Raw genomic sequence first — 20657 nt, 5'->3', positions numbered from 1 at the left:
AACCCCAAGTTCCATAAGGAGCTTAGGGTCGCCAGAGCCTCGTCTGTTAGTGAAACATGATTCGCCGCGGATAGGTGAGGTTGACAATTGGGTTTGGAGAAGCTATATGTTGCGCTGGCAACCTGCAGGGTTGCGCTACACAGCCCCTTGAATCTGGTATTTTAGTCGCCTCTTACGACAGGCATACCTACCGCGGGTATATTCTGACCCCCCCTAACCCGCTGGGGGGATACTTAAGCAGTAGGCCATGTTGGTGTATAAGAAGGAGACAAAAACTCACACGTACACAGTTGTTTACATCGCATTTGCGCAAGTCCCCTTAAGTTCGTGATAGAAAGTTTGTATGAGGCGCTGATCGTTAGGTTGACATTGCTGACAATCAGATGAGAGTCATATGATAGTCAGTATTCTTGTAGGGAATTACCATAATAACGAATGAAAATTCGTTGGTTCAGCCCTTTCGACCACAGTCGAAGTTCGAATTTGTCTCATAAATGTTCATGCACATTATACGACGTGATATGTAGCGACACATTCCGACAAAGTATTTGCGGCATTTTTGCCTAAGTGGTCAACTTGGTTGTTGTTGTTGTTAACTTGGTCGCGTCATGTCGTACGATTGTCGCTAGATGTGCATGTCGCGTTGTATAATGTGCATGAACCTTAATAGGGCCAATATTTCATTCGATATATCGAATGAATGAAAATTAGTGAACTATAGAACAACTCATTTTTCAATCGATAGTTCCCAACACTAGAAATTGCGGCAATTAAAAAATTTTTTTTTTCAATCGTCCTTCAAAGTTGAAAATGCCCGAAGACGTCGACTTAGGTACGGAAGAACTAAAGCGGCGTAATTTGCCTTGGATTGAAAAGTACAGACCTACTCAGTTCGAGGAGATTGTTGGTAATGAAGATACAATTGCTCGACTTTCTGTTTTTGCAACGCAAGGAAATGCTCCAAATATTATTATAGCTGTATGCAATATAAATGTTAACATACATATATGTCAGTTATTAATCTAAAAATTAATCCAACAGGGTCCACCTGGTGTAGGCAAGACGACAACAATTCAATGTCTAGCAAGAATTTTACTAGGAGACAGTTATAAAGAAGCCGTACTCGAGCTGAACGCCTCAAATGAGCGTGGTATTGATGTAGTACGTAATAAAATAAAAATGTTTGCCCAACAGAAAGTTACTCTACCTAGAGGTAGACACAAAATTGTTATATTGGATGAAGCCGATAGCATGACAGAAGGTGCGCAACAAGCACTTCGTCGAACAATGGAAATTTATAGCAATACAACACGTTTTGCACTTGCGTGCAACACCAGTGAAAAAATCATCGAACCAATACAATCGCGTTGTGCTATGCTACGCTTTACAAAACTCTCTGATGGACAAATACTCGCGAAGTTAGTTGAAGTTTGTCAACGGGAACTGCTTTCATATGAGGAGGATGGTTTGGAGGCAATCGTGTTTACTGCACAAGGTGATATGAGGCAAGCATTAAATAATTTGCAATCAACTGCTCAAGGATTTGGTGTTATTAACGGCGCAAACGTATTCAAGGTTTGTGATGAACCGCATCCCATGCTCATTCAAGATATGCTGCAGCATTGTGCACAGAACGATATCCACAAATCGTACAAAATTCTCACTAAATTATGGCGGCTTGGATATGCATCTGAGGATATAATTGGAAATATATTTCGGGTATGTAAGAGACTCAGTATTGATGAAAATACTAAACTTAATTTCATCAAAGAAATTGGTGTTACGCATATGAAAGTTGTGGACGGACTTAACTCGCTGCTGCAATTGACAAGCCTTTTAGCAAGATTGTGTGATATTGCTGATGCTCGTTAGGTTGGTGGAAAACAGCATGAACTAAATGTATTATTAAAAAATCAATCACTTTCGGCCGTGAGGTGTGTAATGTATGGCTGGAATATATAATTATTAAACGTGTTTTCTATGGTTTGTTAAAATGAATATATACCATGTTGTTGGGATTCAAGGGGTTGTGTAGCGCAATATATAGCTTCTCCAACCCAATTGTCAACCTCACCTTCGAGCGGCGAATCCCGTTTCACTAACAGACGAGGCTCTGGCGACCCCAAGCTCCTCATGGAACTTGGAGGGAGGGATGGCCTGAAGGTTTAATATGGCCATATAAATCGTTCCCGGGATGGTCGGGCCAGCACCTTAATGGTGCTGTGTTACCGGAGCGTATCGGATCTGTATCCGACAAAGGACCATCACATCGATAACACCCCCAAAGCCTTCGGGGAGTAACTAATCGCTACAACAACAACCATGTTGTTGTAGCAGTGCTTCGCCCATCCAATAACTGCGACCACTTACAAATTCTCATCAATGTCAATTTTTATGTCGGGGTTGATTCTGGAAAGGTAAGAGCTTAACCCTCAGATAGAAGTTGAGCTGGATTGACGCACGTTTCCCTAGGGAGAGTGCGTTCCTCCTCTGCTAGTTCTGGGTATTTTTCTTTGCGTACCGGATTTGCCGTGCAATTCCTGGCATATAGGTCCGCCGTCTGTTTTTGGATATCACTAAGGACCTGCTCGTGCTTTTTTGCTTCATACGGCTGGGGTCTCAGGTGCCATATTTTTTCTTAATGCTTACGGAGATGACCCCTTAAGCCCCTGGGTGGTGTAACCACATCAATCAGATGTCTGTTGGGATGCCCAGGTTTCTAGGTATTCAACAGAAACTGTTTGCGTTAGCATTTATTTCTCCAAAATGTAGATCAGGTCGAGCGTCACAAACTAGATTTTGAGGTGTAAGACAGTCGGTATTAGATCGGTTTAGATGGTTTATCATGAACTATGGCATCCTCACCCTCTTTGGCGGTCATGGTAAATGGGGACTCGCTGTATTTATGCTTGTGTGCGCGTCTGTTGGCCCGCCATCTAAATTTTTCAACAGCAGAATGCTTACATGTCAACGGCAAAAAGCGCTCGCGCATTTTTTGGCATCGGACAGCACTTAATTGCCAAAGCCGATGCAAATTTTGTCATTGTGTTTGGACGGATTCGATAAGGACTTTACGGTGGACCAAAACTTACACCGGCAGAGAGGTTACAATTCCTCCCATTTCGCCCGCTTATGTTCATCCACAAGCAATCGGATGCGTTGGTTTATATTCCTTTTTTGGGGGTGCCCGGGTCGTGCTGTCTTATGTGGTCACGTTCTCTCACTAAATTTGCGGCCTCCGCCGTAAAATGAGGCCGGATTTCCGGAGCTGAACCGAGACGGATTCGATGACCTTGCGGAAAGCAAGGACTGTCGCGGCCAAGGACTGTCATTTCAGTGTAACCCCATTTAATTTGTTGCGTCCCTACCACAAATTGTCATCCTCCCAGCAGCGGGACTGCTCCATATCCTCTTGCTCCGGGAAGGTATCGAACCCAATCCGGGTCCGTCTCCGTCTCCGTCTCCTGACTCCGGTCCTGAGAAATGGTTTTGTTACATCTGCCGGAAAAGATTATTTTTAGGACGGTCATACTCTTGTCAGTGTATCTCGCGTAAGGGATGGTTGCATCGGACAGGTTGTTCTGGGCTAGATCCCAAAACCAGACGTCCACGTAACTTCTATAAATCTTTTGTGGCTCCTTGCTGTTCACGCCCTAGGACCCCCCCCCCCCCCCCGCTACCTTCCAGCAGCCCCGCTGCGCAGCGAGCCACAACAAGTACCCGCTGCTGCTCGCGCCCCACAGCGCCACCAACTCACACGGCTGCTCCCACTCATACCTACAATCTCGTAGTAGTAGAGTCGGGATCAATGACGAGCAGCAATTGTGTAGGTCAGGGAAACAGACTCTTAGCCCCTACCTCCCTTTACAACGTTTGCCAGCACAGAGAATATATGTTTGCGACATCCGCCCAATGCAGCTCCTGCCATGGACGGTGCCACTTTCCTAGATGTTCTGGTGTCCGCGACGGCAACCCCCCGACGGGTTTCATTGCGCCATGTTGCCAGGCCGCATACCCAAATACACCGGGTACACCAATGTATACCCAAGGACGTCCAGTCCCAGAGCCACAACAGCAGTTGCGTCTAACCCTCCACAACCCAGGCGTAGTCACCCGTCACTTACTCCCAGAGTGACGACGTCTCCCCCTGTGCACTTCAGAATTCTGCAGTTAAACTGTAATGGATTAACTGATCACGGAGATAGTCGATTTCATGAAGCGGCACAACATCCGCATTGCTACGATTCAAGAGACTAAACTCACATCAAGATCTGCACTGCAGACCTGTCCTGGGTATAATGTCCACAGAAAAGATCGCGAGAGCGGAAATGGAGGCAGCCTCGCGTTTATCATACACTACTCTGTCCAATATCATATATTTGATCCCGACATCGACCGCAGGGACAGTGTCTTATAACGTCAAGGCTTATCTGTCCGGTCAGGCGATGCAAACCTAGAAATAGTCAACATCCTGTCACCTGTTGCACCAGTGGATACCGCCCTAATATCAGCGCCTTACTCACTGGCAACAATCGCATTATCTTAGGCGATTTCAATGCCCATCACGATCTATGGCATTCAAACTTGCGGGCGGACAGTAGGGGTGAGATGTTGGCGGATCAAATAGAAGAAACGACGTTCTGCACAATAAACGGAGACTTGTGGATGAACACAAGCGGGCGAAATGGGAGGAGCACCTAAGCGGTTGTGACCTCTCTGCCGGTGTAGGTAAACTTTGGTCCACCGTAAAGTCCCTTCCGAATCCGTCTAGGCACAATGACAAAGTTTCCATGTTGTTGTTGTTATTTGTAAATTGTTCTAATGACGAAGTTTCTATCGCCTTTGGCGATAAAGTGCTGTCGGATTCGAAAAAATGTGCGAGTGCTTTCTACCGACAAAATATATAGCGCATTCTACGGTCGACCAAAAAATGGTCAAAGTGGTCCCGCTACTAAAGCCTGGGAAACCAGCTAACATAGGAGAGTCGCATCGTCCGATATCTCTCCTATCGCCAGTAGCCAAGACGCTTGAAGCCATTTTGCTCCCCTACTTCAAAGCAAATTTGCAGGTAGCCTGTCATCAGCATGGCTTCAGAAAACTCCATAGCACCACCACTGCGCTAAATGCCATCAGCACCCAGATAAATTGCGGTTTAAATCAAAACCCCCAGCATAGAACAGTTCTCGTAGCGCTAGACCTATCAAAAGCTTTTGATACGGTCAACCATGGCACGTTACTGCACGACCTGGAAGGGTCTACCCTTCCCCCATGTCTTAAAAGGTGGACCGCAAATTATCTGGGTGGTCGGCAGGCATCGGTGCAATTTCGAAATGAAACATCAAAACCAAGAAGAATTAAACAAGGGTTGCCAAAGGGTGGTGCCCTATCCCCACTTTTGTTTAATTTCTACATATCTAAGCTACATTTGCCACCAGAAGGAGTTACTATTGTTTCGTACGCTGATGACTGCATAATGCACAGGCCCAGGCCCACAGATTGATGAGCTTTGCAACAGAATAAACGGCTACCTTCCTGATCTCTCCGCTTGTTTCGCCTCGCGAAACCTGGCATTATCACCGACTAAATCCTCCGCGACCTTATTTACAACATGGACGTCCCAAATGTCGATCATTTTGAACATCCACGTCGATGGCACTACGCTACCGACTGTCCTACACCTCAAAATCTTGGATGTGACGTTTGATCAGGATCTACATTTTGGTGAGCAGGCAGCCCCAATTGTACCGAAAATCCAGAGCCGTAATAAAATCCTGTTGTTGTTGTAGCAGTGCTTCGCCTCACCTAGCAGCCGCGACCGATCACAAATTGTCATCAATATCCTCTAACGGGAGTCCAAGGAATCTTGCTGTTTCAACAGGGGTGGACCATAATGAAAGGGGTGTTAGAGGCGTTGGTTCCACATTACAATTAAAGGGGACACATTGCAAGCGGGGCATACATTTTGTATGTAGGGGTTGATTCTGGATAGGTAAGAGTTTAACCTGTTACAGTTGAGCAAGAGTGACAAGCGTTTCCCTGGGGAGTATGCGTTCCTCTTCCACAAGTTTTGGGTACTGTTCTTTGAGTACTGGATTCACCAGGCAATTCCCGGCATAAAGGTTCGAATTTGGAAGAATCAACCCCGACATACAAAATGTATGCCCCGCTTGCAATGTGTCCCGACATGACACCAACCATCTCTTCAATTGTAATGTGGAACCAACGCCTCTAACACCCCTTTCATTTTGGTGCGCCCCTGTTGAAACAGCAAGTTTCCTTGGACCCCCGTAGAGGATATTGATCACAATCTGTGATCGGTCGTAGCTATTAGGTGGGGCGAAGCACTGCTACAACAACAACAACAACGTTCAGCCCTATCTGCATTTCACTTGGATTGGAATTTTTTCGATTTGGCAATTTTGGTATTCTGTGTTCAAATCTCTTTCGATCCAACTTTGAATCGTTCTATTTTGTGTATTCTGCATTTTGATCGTAGTTCCGTTTTTCTAAGTTGCAAATTAGTTTGCGGAAAAATATTTTCTTTTTATTTTTTTATTAATTTATAACAGAATTTTACCAAAAATGTAAGTAAAACTTGTTGAGAAACGTAAAAGGGTTGATGACGATTGTTTTTTATATGTGTCCAGGTAAAAACAACATGTCGATGTCTAAGTCCTTGGACGTATTTGCCCTGCTAAAGTATCTAACACATACTTCAAAGCATCCTTATTAAGTCGAAAGTTTTTTTTAACCTAAATAAGAAAATAAGTCATTAAACTTTACCACTTTTAGGTTAAATTTCTTACAATTCGTCACTCATCTCAAATGGATTACAAAAATCTCGCAATATTTGCCTTTCCATTCTCGCCTGGCCATTTTCGTATGCGTTGCTTTCCAACTCCACAAATAATACCGCGGCTCAGATTCACCGACGAACCTTCGCCGCATACAGTCGCTTTTGTTCAACCGTGTGATTTTTTTTCGTGTGCTTACTTAGCCTTCGCTTCAGTACATTTTGCATACCGTTACCAATTTACCGTTTTTTTCTTTGCTCCACCTTTAACTTTGTGACTGCAAATAAGTGAATTTGACTACATTTATAAGCAATGGCCCAAGTGGGCACTAAATTCGGGAACAATAGGTTTTCCCTATTGTCCCCCACACCTAAAACAAAACGTAAAAAGCCGGAAAACTCAATAACGGAAATTTTTCCTGATCTACCAATAACGAAAAAGGATGATCTCGTTTTTTGGTTATGTCATCACTTGAAAATAAACCACTCGCATCATTTTCCTGTTTCGCCATCCACAAGGGATTACAAGCTATTAGCAAAGAAATCAACAATATTACCCAACTTCGTGATGGTAACTTCTTACTACTCGTTAAAAATCAAAAGATCGCTGACAGATTTCTTGCTGCGACACCTGGAGTCACCAAAATCTCAGCATCCTACACGAAACTCTCAACTGCGTCAAGGGCACCATATACGCTCCTTACCTTAGCCATCTTCCTGAAGATGAAATCGGTGATGGCCTCAAGGATAGCGGGGTGATTAAAGCCTACAAATTCTCTCGTATGATCGACGGTAGCCGTAAGTTTACAGGATCCATATTACTAACTTTCAATAAATACCACCTACCAGAAAAAATTGAAGTCGCTTGGAGAACCCTTTCCATTCGCCCCTATTTTCCAATCCAATGCGTTGTAAACAATGTCACACTGCTAAGTTTTGTCGTAATGCTCCTGTTTGTGCCACTTGTAACTCTCCTCCTCATACAGAATCAGATTGTACTAGAGTTATGTGTGCCAATTGCCTCGCCGATCACCCATCTTACTCAAACCTTTGTCCTAAATTTCAACAAACTAAAGAAATCTTGAAAATTAAAACCGTAAACAAATGTAGTAGGGAAGCCGTACAAAAATACAAAGATCAACTACCTTCTACTCCAAACCCAAAATCTTTTGCTAATATAGCTAAATCCTCTATTAATAATGTCAATATTACCACACCTAAAACTGAATCTTCTAACACAACTATACTTACACAGGGAAACACCCAATACTCTTCCCCTTAGGCACCCCTTCTCCCCCTGTCCACTGGACTCTACCCCACTCCCTCCATCTATGATGGATACCTCCCCTCTCCCCTCCCCTCACATAGACCCAGATTTTGTCTCTAATTCTCCCAAAACCTCAAACCCCAACTCTTAAAGTCACTTTTTTTTCTCTTCTTTCCATTTTTCATGGTTATGTCTCTTATTCAATGGAACATGAACGGATATTTAAACAATTACGTTAATCTTGAGATATTAATTAAAACTCATAACTCCTCTTTTGTTCTTTTAAACGAAACTCACACCGCTGCTAACGTTACCCCTCCCACCCCTTCTGCTTACATAGGTCACTTTTATAACCATCCTCACATAACCTCCAGTAAACAAGGAATTGCCATCCTTGTTAAAAAGAACCTACCCCATTCATCCTACCTCCCTCATTCCACAATCTCCTCGGTGGCAATTGAGCTCCAAACCCCAAATAAATTAACAATTGTCTGTGCCTATTCACCTCCTATTCAATCAATAACATCTACAGATTTCAATAACCTAATCCCTTCCTCCCCCATCCTTTTATCATATCTGGGGACTTTAACGCTTGGAGCGATCTTTGGGGCTCAGCCTCGGATAACTCCAAGGGGCGCGCGATTGAAGACTATTTTAGTTTCCAACTGCTTCGTCCTAAATAACGGATCTCTTACTCTTTTTTTCCACTCATTCCACTTTTACCACATAGACCTCACTATATGTTCCTCATCCCTCTCCTCTAAATTGTCTTGGCACCTAATCGATGACCTCATGGCAGTGACCATTCCCAATTCTTACCAAAATCCATACCCATCGCCCATCAACTTATTTCAAACCCAGACTCGTTTTTAAAACTAACCTTGCCGACTGGGAAAAATTTAGCGAATCCTGTGAATCCCTCTCCTCCTCCCTCTCCTTTTCATCCAACATAAACCAGGAAACTCCCAATCTCCACAAAATCATTCGTTCCTCAGCGAACATATCCATTCCTCTAACTACTACGAAACCTATCAGGCCTGCCCCTGTGTGGTGGAATAATGAACTTTCGTTATTAAGGGATAAAAAACAACAGTCATGGCATGAATTTAAACGTAATCCTACTTCTTCTAACCTTATGCATTATAAAAAACAGAATCCTCTTTTTCGACGCAATGCTAAAATTGCTAAAACTCGCTCCTTTCAAGATTTTACTTCCAATATTTCTGCATCATCGGACACAAAAAAATATGGTCGGACATTAAAAGACTTACAGGCCTTTCCTCCCGCTCCAATAAAACCTCCCTTAACTCCCCTCGGGGCAATCTACTCTATCCTCAGGATATAGCCTTAGAACTTGCCAACCATTTTTCCTGTTTCCTCCGAATCTAATTTCCCTCCAGAGTTTGTCGCAGGTAAACTTTCCTTGCTTAACTCCAACAGAACTCGTCCTCTTTCCTTATCCCCTTCTGCCAAACATTTAGAAGCCAACTTATCAGTGTCTGAACTTCAATCAGCACTCTCAGCAGTCAAAGGCAAAATACCTGGCTTTGACAAAATATCATATCCTATTATTAAACACCTACCCTTATCCCTTCAGTCCCGTCTGCTCGATCATTACAACAACATTTTCAATTCTGGCTACTACCCCCACCTTTGGAAAACTAGTTCCGTGATCCCCATCCTAAAACCTGGCAAACCCCCACTTGAAGCTACCAGCTACCTTCCCATTGCCCTACTCCCATGCTTAGGTAAGTTGATGGAGAAAATGATTGCAACCAGACTCGCTTGGTACGTTCACAAAAACAAACTAATTCATCCGAACCAGGTTGCTTTTAAACAAGGTCAAGGGATGCTATCCTTCATCTCGGTCATCTTATCTCTGAAGCATTGTCCAGCAAAAATCATGTTACTCTTCTCTCACTTGACTTTGTTAAAGCCTTTGACAGAATCGGTATCCAAGTGGTACTGCGACAACTCAACAAGTGGAAAGTTGGTCCAAAAATCTACAACTTTATTAAATCCTTCTTATCCTCCAGGAAGATCAGCGTGATTGTTTCGAACCACCGATCCCCCATCCTCCCCCTAGACAATGGCACTCCTCAAGGTTCACCTCTTTCAGTCATCCTATTCACCGTAGCTTTTGGTGAACTTAGTTCGAGTTTTTCCGATTTCCCTAAAGTCTCCCACCTGCTTTACGCAGATGATGTTCTATTGTTTTCCAAAACCTCTCACCTAGACTCCGTTATTGCAAACTTTTCCGATATCCTTGCCCGTATCTCCTCCTGGTCCCTCTCCACTGGCGCTTCAATATCCATTAGTAAAACAAAGCTTCTTCATATCTATAAGAAACGTAATTGCAATACCCCCTCATTGCTTTTTGATAATGTAAATATTCCTTATAGTGATAGTCTTAAGTTTCTAGGATTAATATTTGATTCTAATTACACCTTTACACAACATTGTAAATACGTTAGGGATAGACTATTCTCTAAGTTAAACATTGTTAAATATTTATCTTGTAAACGCTCGCTTATCACCCCGCAACTCCTTATCAATGTAACTACGGCGCTTATCTTATCAACTATCAACTACGGTTTAGAAGTTTATGGTCATCACGCTAAAAATAATCTCAAAATGCTGGCTGCTCCTTATCACACCGCAATACGGAGATCATTACATGCCTTCCCTACTTCACCTATTAAAAATATCCTGGCTGAGTCTGGGGTGCCTCCGCTATTCGATAATATGACGGACAGTATAAGCAAACTTTACACGAAGCTTACATTGACTCCAAACATTTTCAAAATGATTTTCGCAATGCTTCTCGGACACGTCAACCAAAAGTTGCTTCCACCATCTACAAATGCGCTTCCTTCGCCAAAGCCAATGGTCTGCCCATCATCATGCCTACTCAACGTTCCAGTGTGCATCCTCTCTGGACTTTTAACGAATCGTGTCTAGTTAAGGATTTAACTTTCCTGCGAAAATCTAACACTTCAATAGCTGAATACAAATCCCGGTTTTTGGAGGTTACCGATCACCTTAAATCTACCAATTGGCAATTGATTTTCACCGATGGTTCGAAAGCAAACGGAGATCCAATTTCATATGTTTTACTATTTTGCTTTTGTTCCATCTTTACTGCTGAAGCTACTGCGATTCTACTTGCCACTCAGTATGCCTCCAAGGCAAATGGAAAATTCACTATATGCTCATATAGCATGTCCTGCTTTGATGCCATTAACAAAATAAATAACGCAAACCATATTATTAAAGGAATTCGTAATATTTGAATGGCCCACCCAAATAAGATTAAGATAATGTGGGTACCAGGGCATTCGCACATAAGTGGTAACACATTTGCTGATATTACTGCCAAAGATTTGAAAATGACTCCTACAATTACATCAATATCAATCTGCAAAAGCGATGTTCTCAGACTCATTAAGCAGCAGAGGAAAATTAAAATAGAGGCAGATTGGGTCACCTACACCCATCACTATTCCAGAGTTAATCCTACCCACAGTAAGCCTAGTTATTCAAATCAGATTTCTGCCAACTATATTACGCCTTACACTCGCCTTCGAATCGGGCATATACTAATTACAAATGCACATTTACTACAAAGGCATCCGCCTAGCCAATGCCCCTTTTGCAACGAGACAGTCAGCGAATTACATCTTATAACCTCCTGTTCCGGTTTGATCCTACAGAGTCAACTTCATTTCGATAACTCAGATCCTATACTTCTTCTTAAGGAACCATCCGACTCCAACATAACTATAATATACAAATTTTTAAAGGATTCTGATTTTCTCCGTCTAATCTAAACCAACGTTCCTATACCAGCCAGCCGAAAGCCTCCGTCGCTAGCGCTGCACTTAATTATAGTTTATATATTAATTTTATTTTTATATAAGCTTTCATAAATAAATAAATACCGCGGCCATTGCTTCCATTATAATAGACAGCTATAATTTGTGTCTGTTCGTTGGGTCCAGTTATATGCCAAAGTAAGCTGCCGGAGTAGAGGAAGTTGAAGCGAAAACGTAAAAAATCCTTGTGGAAAGAATAAATAAATCTTCATAAAGTATTTTAGGCCACTGCAATGAAATTAGCATCCATAATATTCAGAAAATGTCAACAATATTCGTGCAGGAATCCGTTTTAACAAAACTTGGTGGCCACGGCAGGGAATTGGACAAAAGAACGACAAAAACACACTTACAATTATGAAAGGTCTTCACTCAAAAAAATATAACACGGCGGCAATATAATCTATTCCTTTTCTTTGTACAAAATGCCTTCGATAATAAAATATTAACGTTTTTCAGTGCTTTTTTACAAATTTCCATAGTGTACCCATACAAGTGTGTCCACTAAGCGATAAACGTCAAAACTCCAAACAGCCTCGCTCACCTGATGCAAATCTCAGGTCTAGAGTTGCATTTTTGGTACGTAAGAGTGCTTCAAGCTGAGTTGCATTTGATAGTTTAATAAAACTTTGTAGTATTTACAGATAAAATAGTTGCATACATTGTTTACTATATAGTTTGGCAGCTTAAATAGAGGTTATGTTGCGAATAGAGTTGAAGGCAGTGGACTAGGCAGTCGAATGTCATATAATAAAGGAATGGTGTTCGGAGTTTTTTCAAAGTTAAAAAAAAAAAATGATAAAAGCTTTAATATAAATAAAACTATTGTTTTAATAACAACAAAAACGCCTTATATATTATATATACATAAATTCGTAATGATTATCTCACTTTAAAATTTAAATTAAAGGTTTTTTTTGAAACTGAGTCGAGAACTGTGCGTGTGAATGTTCGAATTTTCACCGATCAGCTGTTAGTTGCGCTACTTGATAAAATTTACAATGGTTGCATATATTTCCGCGGAAATAAGAATACTAGAATATTTGTAGCCTGCAACGAGTTGGATTTTATATAAAGTGCCACGATTTTCAATTTTGTTGATTTGTAGGGGTAGAGGGGTCTTAAAAATCACAAAATTATCATCCGCAGCTCTAGGAAACTCTTAGGGCCGATTTCACCAACTCGACTAAGGCTAAAACTTAGTTGTGACTTAAGTTAGACCTGATTTGCGGCTTAGTTTTTTTTCGGTTTCACCAACTTAGTTACTTAACGAAATTGACAAACAACAACCCTATCAGCTGTTTTATACATAGTAGTATTTTTTGCTACTCTTTAATTTCACGCAACCCAATCCATTTGAAGTATTGTCAGTTACGGCTGTCAGTTGCGTATTGGCAACTTTTAATAAAATTATAATAAAAATAATAACATTTCATATGCGGGTGTAAGCGGTTTTGGTAGTTATTTAATGTATGAGAGTGGTACAAGTGGTTGCTACCTGCAAGCTTTCTGAATTCAATTGGCGCTAACATTGAGGCGACACTTGTGCACATGCATCCAGGTAATGTGCCACAGAAGCAAGCAATGAAAGAGTAACTAACACGTTGTATCTCGGTAAATTTATATTCGGCGCTGCGAGAATACTATCAAAAGAAGGATCAACAGGTACCCGAGGCCGCAACTGAGCCAAGTACATCCATTGAAGAAAGAGAGCCAAGCAGTAAAAAGCAGAAACTAAGCGAAGATGATGCGGGTAAGTAACATTGAATAAACGATTAGACAGGCTTGATCTGTATAAAAATATTGCCAGAAACACTTGGAGAATTCTCCAAAGCCTTTCTGGTCTTGTTTACAGAACGACCTAAATTTGTATGCTCAAAAACCTCGGACAGGTTTTCGCCATTACAGCACAATACAACCTTGCTAGCTGTAATAACTTGACTCTTTTTTTTCTGCAGCAACTTCGGGCGCAACATCAAGCACTGTTACAACAACAGCAGCGTCTCCTAATAGCGACAGCACCGGCGATTATAGCGAAACAAATAACCCATCTGCAACAGTTCCAGCAGCACCGGCGCAGAAATGGCAGATAGAAAACCGGCGTGCATGTGAGTTAATGTGCGTCACTTTTGATGCACTTGTCATAGCAGCAAAGGAACACCCAAGTAACATCGTGCAAGCTTTATTACACTTTGTAAAACCTTCACGCCCAATAGTGTTGTACAGTCTTAGCAAGGAATTGTTAATGGACTTGTATGTAGAGCTGAAAACCAACTGTAATGTCACACATTTGCATTTTACTTGAAATTGGTTACGTTACTATCAAATATTGCCCAATCGCACACATCCTGAAGTAAATATGAATGGTAATAGTGGTTACCTCTTGAATGGTTATAACATAGGCTAACATTCTTAGTTTATTTATAATGTGTAAACAATTATATTGAAATTAATAATATATCGGACGAATATATACCACGGTTTTAAGTTGACTTTTGCTGTAATTCTTTTTAAATTGGTTTTACTTCCTTTAATTGGAAATAAAATCCACATTCACACCGTTTGGGTGCACCCTTTTCCAGCCACATCCAATTAACATAGCGATTACCCTTACCTAAAAAGAATGGTTGCAAAAAACTAAATACAAAGCATAGTTGGTTGCTCTTTAGGGCCAGGCCCACGCTTTATGATTGTATCGAGTAGCAAGGGATTTGAGGATTTTATTACGGCTCTGGATTTTCGGAACAATGTCGGCTGCGTGCTCACCAAAATGTAGATCCTGATCAAACGTCACACCCAAGATTTTGGGGTGTAGGACAGTCGGTAGCGTAGTGCCATCGGCGTGGATGTTCAAAATGGTCGACATTTGGGAAGTCCATGTTGTAAATAAGGTCGCGGAAGATTTAGTCGGGATCAGGGAGGTAGCCGTTTATTCTGTTGCAGAGCTCATCGATCTGTGGGCCTGGGTCTGTGGCCATTATTGTGTAGTCATCGGCGTATGAAAGGATAGTGACTCCTTCTGGTGGTGAAGGTAGCTTAGATATGTAGAAATTAAACAAAAGAGGGGATAGAACACCACCCTGTGGCACCCCTTGTTTAATTCTTCTTGGTTTTGATGTTTCGTTTCTAAATTGCACCGATGCCTGCCGACCACCCAGATAATTTGCGGTCCACCTGGTCCGCCGGGAAGTGGGGCTGGATTTCGGGAATTCTCCCGGCGGGAATGAAATGTGCCGAGGCGGATTCAATGACCTTACGGAAGGCACGCTCCCCTTGGCGGGAATCAGTCGGGATAGGGAGGGCAGCAAAGCGGTTGTCTGTAAAGCATTTATATTCTTCCCATTTTTCCTTTTTTGAAGTTTATGAAAGTGCGTTTTTCAGTGACGATGAAGTCGGCGGTACGCTCGAGCGAAATAAGTATGGGCAGGTGGTCGGATGCGAATGTTACCATCGGCTGCCAGTTGACGCAGTTTACGAGTTCTGCGCTCACGATTGAGATATCTGGCGAGCTGTGACAGCTTCCTACCATACGTGTGGGGGCGTCTACGTTTATTGTGCAGAACGTCGTTTCTTCTATTTGATCAGCCAACATCTCACCCCTACTGTCCGCCCGCAAATTTGAATGCCATAGATCGTGATGGGCATTAAAGTCGGCTAAGATAATGCGATTGTTGGCAGTGAGTAAGGCGCTGAGGGATGTAGATGTTGATGATTTCTAGGTTTGCATCGCCTGACCGGACAGAAAGGCCTTGACGTTCTAAGACATTGTCCCAGCGGTCGATGCCAGGATCAAATATATGATATTGCACAGAGTGGTGTATGATAAACGTGAGGCCGCCTCCATTTCCGCTCATGCGATCTTTTCTGTGGACATTATACCCAGAACAGGTTTGCAGACCTTGCTGTGAGTTTAGTCTCTTGAATCGCAGCAATGCGCCACTCTGGGAGTAAGTGACGGGTGACTACGCCTGGGTTGAGGAAGGCCAGGACGCAACTGCTGTTGTTGCCCTGGGACTGGGCGTCCTTGGGCAAGCATTGGGGTACCCGGTAGATTGGGGTTTGCGACCTGGCAACATGGCGCAATGAAACCCCTCGGGGGTTGCCGTCGCGGAGACGCTAAAGCGTAGACTACGGTATGCCCTTGGACGTGAACAGCAAGGAGCCACAAAAGATTTATAAAAGTTACGTGGACGTCGGGTTTTGGGATCAAGCCCAGAACAACCTGTCCGATACAACCATCCCTTACACGAGACACACTGAACAGAGTATGACCGTCCTAAAAATATTCCTTTCCGGCAGACGCAGCAAAAGCATTTCTCAGGACCGGGGTCAGGAGGCGGACCCGGATTGGATTCGATACCTTCCCAGAGCAAGAGAAAATGGAGCAGTCCCGCTGCAAGGAGCTGCTGGGAGGATGCAAATTTGTGGGAGGGACGCAGCAAATTAAATGGGGTTACACTGAAATGACAGTCCTTCGCCAGAAAAATCCCGAATCGCTCCGGTACATAGAACCGACTGCCTTGGGAAGCAGTCACTAAATATAATCAACATAAATTACAGTGTTTATAAAGTATTAAATTATTATTATTATTTGTGAATTTATGTGGTTACTTTTTTCTTAATAAAAATATATTTGCGTTTATTTAAAAGTAATAAGTTTATACAGGAGCTTTCTCAACCAATTTTAACCAATGACCGCATTAGCAGCGTTTTGATGTACCTTTTTGCAGCCACTTCCATTGCACATAAGTTTGATCTTCTTCGCCTGGAAATAATATAAAATAAATGTTTAGTATGTTAAAAAAAATAGTTTTTGTTCGCTGGTGCTATTTATTCTTCACTCACAGATGCAACATTTTAGTGAGCACGCAGCCGCAATTGTCCCGAAAATCCAGAGCCGTAATAAAATCCTCAAATCCCTTGCTGGCAGTACCTGGGGAAAAGATAAAGAAACGCTCATTACTACATACAAAGCAATTGGCCAGCAGTTTACGTGCTACGCGTCACCCATATGGTCGGCAAGCCTAAAAATGACTCCACTGGAAGAAGCTACAGGCCTGCCAAAATACTTTTCTCAGAATCGCCACGGGCTGCCTTCTTTTGTCCCCAGAACACCATCTACATAATGAGGCGAGAATATTCCCCATCAGGGAGAGAAATGAGATGCTAACCAAACAGTTCCTGTTGAATACCCAGAAACCTGAGCATCCCAACAGACATCTGATTGATGAGCCAACACCGCCTAGGGGCTTAAGGAGTCATCTCCGTAAGCATTTTGAGGAAATACGGCACCTGAGAACTCAGCCGTATGAATGAGGGTTATTAAAAGCGTTGGTTCCAAGAGGGGAGAAGAAGACGGGGCGGTTTCTGATGCTCGGCATTGCTACCAACTCAACTACGGAGATTGTAGTCATGAGTGGAAGCGGCCGTATGAGCTGGTGGCGCCGTGGGGCGTGGCTTGTTGAGCAGCAGAGCTGCTGAAAGGTAGTGAGGGGTGCTGAGGCGTAGACTACGGGGCGCCCTTAGGGTTCGATACCTTCCCGGAGCAGGAGTATGGCGCAGTCCCGCTGCAGGTAACAGTCTAGTTGAGGGGTCGACCGCTAATACGCGTCCAAAAATATCGAGAGGTGTCAAACGACGCGTCTTGACATCAGTATTAATAATCCTAAGGCCGAAAGTAAGAATTTTAACTCGTTCAAAAGATATTAACGAAAAACAGAAATATTTCCCGCGGGTTCCTCCGAAACCAGGGGTGGGATCCAACGTATTTTTGCGCAGAACACCTCTCTGTATTGGCGGCCTTCGGCCGCGCTTATAAAAAATTACCCTGGGTGGGTCCAACACCGGTTTGTAGACCAAAACTATATCCGCGCAAAACACTTATGTTCACAACTTTTTTTTGTGGGTACACAACGTTACAACAACCACATGAAAATCGCCCACTTCAACTGCAAATATCTCAGAACTGAGATACAATTTTTATTTTCCGCCTTCGGATTATTATTTTCGAGATTATTCGCATATTCTCTCGATATTTTTGGTAGCGTATTAGCAGTCGACCCCTCAACTAAACTTTTACCCCGCTGCAAGGATCTGCTGGGAGGACGCAACAAATTAAATGGGATTAGACTGAAATGAAGCCGGACAGCACCGGCTGCCTTGGGAAGCGTTTATAAATAAATATAGAGATATTGTTTTCCAATTGCTATTCACGCATATACACCTGGGGAATTGATTTTAACATGGGTGCAGTCCATTGCCCCAATTACACGCGGAAAATTTGCCCTTTCTTTAAAAGCAGCCTGTGTTTCCAAGCGCTCCTGTTTCGTTTGAGGAAATTTCACAAAATCTGGTTGCAAGGATACTAGATGGTAGGAAACTAGCGTAATTGCATGTGAGGCACTTGCTTTTGAAACTCCGGAAAGGGCTGCCACAATTTGCTAAAAAGATCCTGGAGCATAGAACCGGAGTGCGATGAAAAATATTTGGTGTGGCTGCATTGCGTTGTTGCTGTAAACGGAGAAGTAATTTAGGGCAACATTTATAAAATATGATGTAAACTTACCGAGCTTCAAGATAAATTTTGTCTTTCATTAAAGAAAAAACCAACCAAGCAGCACCTTTGCACATAAGAAATCGTTCGCGAAAGTCAACATCGTTATAATAATGAAACAAGTCAGGACGCTCTTTAATTTTTCTTTTTCGTCGAAGCACGATTACCTGCAGAGCTTCAAAATCGCAATCACTTTCACCAGAATCTCGAAGATCCATTAATTTTTTTACAAATTTTCCACCGAGAATACAAATAAGCCTCTTCAGAGAAATTACAGATGTCAACAATAGCGGGGTTGCTATATTTGCATAATGAAATAAGTATAAATAGTGCCATTTAATTCAACTCAAAATTTGTACTACAGCAACACTGTTGAAAGTCGAGAATAAGCCAGCTAACAGGTAGGCTAATTTGCGACTTAGCTAAGCTTTGGTGGTGAAACAGAAAAATTAAAAAATATGACTTAACTAAGTTAAGTCGAGTTGGTGAAACCGGGCCTTAGTTTATGAAATATAAGCTTTTTAATTTCCAAATTTAGTGACATTTCAACTTAAGTCCTGCACTTAAAATTCGGGTCGCACATGTCGATAGCGGTATCAAAAGACGCGTATTTGCCTCAAGATTCAGTATCCGAAAGCAGAAACTATATTTTGTATCTCGTTTAAAATTTATTCGCGGAAAACATGTCGGTACTATTGTCGCTTTTTTCGTTGTTGCTATTAAACAAACGAAAACAAATGAAGTGGTGAATAGTGTTGCCAGCTCCGCAATATTATCTTTTTATCTTGATAGAACATTATAAGGTGGTGGCACGTCGACATAAATGCAAACAAACATACACTATCAATATATTTTGTTTTTGTAAAACACTTAATAATTTGTAGTCTAATATTATTTGGGGTGCTGCGCAGAAGGGTGTACTACGCAGAAGGACATCACCGTGGCGGTAGCCACGGTTATACCACACACCCGGACTTGCCATGGCGTAGCCCAGGGTTATTTTTTATAAGCGCGTCCGAAGGCCGCATATGCAGAAAGGTGTTCTACGCAGAATTACCGTTGGAATCAGCATAAAAATCTACAAAGTCCCATTTTTTTTTTTTTTTTTTTTGACAAATGTATGTATTCTGCAATTGTTCTAATTAAATACATTAATTTCAAATTATTCAGAGAATTACAAAACAAACAAATGCTCTTACAACCAACATTAATAATGCATTTACTTCTTCACCTGCAACTATTACACAATCATCATTGTCAAATGCTCTGACATCTAACATAATCAATTCTTGAAATACGTCAACAAAAAATAAGGTGAGATCGAAAGGTTCTGCACCCCCAGCGGGCGATTCCATACAGAGCGGATTTGTTATTACTCATTCTAATTATTCGACAATTGCTACTAATAGTGAGTCTGTAAATACTCTATCATATGCCACTGTCACTGCTTGCCCTACTAGCAAATCACCTAAGGCTCCTACCACAGTTATTCGAAGCGCACGTGCTCCAAACGAATTAAATGTTAATGGCAATAATAACAATGCTGAGCTGGATGTTTTTGTACCATATAAATGGATCCATATTTCATGTAAGGCGCGATAACCTCCGAAGAGATCTAAGGCCGAGCTTCTCTTCCAATTTGCGTCGTGCTCCTCTTGATTTTGCCCTACAAATTGGCCGGACGGGACCTACATGTTTTATGCCGACTCCGAACGGCATCTGCAAGGCAGATGAGTTTTCACTGAGAGCTTTTCATGGCAGAAATACAATCGGAGCGCTTGCCAGACACTGCCGAGTGGCGACCCCGCTTAGAAAAATTTTCTTCTAATTGAAAAATCTTATTTCTAAAATTTTGTTGTTGCGTTGCCCGGGAGTTGAACCCAGGGCATACGGTGTGATAGGCGGAGCACGCTACCATCACACCACGGTGGTGTTAAATATATATCCGAGCATATCAAAATTGATACATCAGCGTTGGCTTGTTTTAAGTTAGTAAGGAGGGATGCTGACATCAACTCTTTGGTGAGAGTTTCGTTTAAAGTTCGTGTGCGCTCAGCAGATTATAATAAGCTATTTGATCCTGCTCTGTGGCCCTCTAATGTCACTATCAAGCCATTTCGGTTTTTTCCAAAAATCGGAGAAAACCCATCGGTATCGTAGGTTCACGTA

The 20657-nt window shown here is 42.3% G+C and overlaps 1 protein-coding gene and 2 long non-coding RNA genes across 4 annotated transcripts; 2 read left to right on the top strand and 1 right to left on the bottom strand.

Annotated features, from left to right (window-relative positions):
* Window positions 1–730: 730 nt before the first annotated feature.
* RfC4 (replication factor C subunit RfC4) lies at window positions 731–1974 on the top strand. Of its 2 annotated transcripts, XM_067777714.1 has the most exons (3): window positions 732–978; window positions 1042–1719; window positions 1772–1974. In XM_067777714.1, the coding sequence occupies exons 1-3, from the start codon at window positions 811–813 to the stop codon at window positions 1790–1792; spliced, it is 867 nt and encodes a 288-aa protein (XP_067633815.1). In that variant the 5' UTR covers window positions 732–810; the 3' UTR covers window positions 1793–1974. The 2 variants fall into 2 exon arrangements, with proteins under 2 accessions (XP_067633814.1, XP_067633815.1); XM_067777713.1 differs by having other exon boundaries at window positions 731–978; window positions 1042–1974.
* Window positions 1975–8886: 6912 nt separating this feature from the next.
* Window positions 8887–14418, top strand: LOC137244433 (uncharacterized). The gene is made up of 2 exons (XR_010950994.1): window positions 8887–13688; window positions 13894–14418. It is a non-coding gene; the product is annotated as an uncharacterized lncRNA (long non-coding RNA).
* Window positions 14419–16551: 2133 nt separating this feature from the next.
* Window positions 16552–19037, bottom strand: LOC137246702 (uncharacterized). Its single transcript, XR_010951652.1, has 4 exons — window positions 18501–19037; window positions 18159–18445; window positions 16781–16868; window positions 16552–16700 (listed from the first exon to the last, which is right to left on the bottom strand). It is a non-coding gene; the product is annotated as an uncharacterized lncRNA (long non-coding RNA).
* Window positions 19038–20657: the final 1620 nt, after the last annotated feature.

This window comes from Eurosta solidaginis, chromosome 3 (genome assembly GCF_040869045.1).
Source record: "Eurosta solidaginis isolate ZX-2024a chromosome 3, ASM4086904v1, whole genome shotgun sequence".
NCBI classification, from domain to species: Eukaryota; Metazoa; Arthropoda; class Insecta; order Diptera; family Tephritidae; genus Eurosta; species Eurosta solidaginis.
This window is presented reverse-complemented; position numbering and strand designations above follow the sequence as displayed.

What these genes read in the sequence shown, in the direction of transcription:
- RfC4 (XM_067777713.1), top strand. Translation starts at nt 811, where the DNA reads ATGCCCGAAGACGTCGACTTAGGTACGGAAGAACTAAAGCGGCGTAAT. An exon ending in CTCCAAATATTATTATAGCT is followed by an intron (nt 979 to 1,041) that starts GTATGCAATATA and finishes TTAATCCAACAG; the next exon opens with GGTCCACCTGGTGTAGGCAA.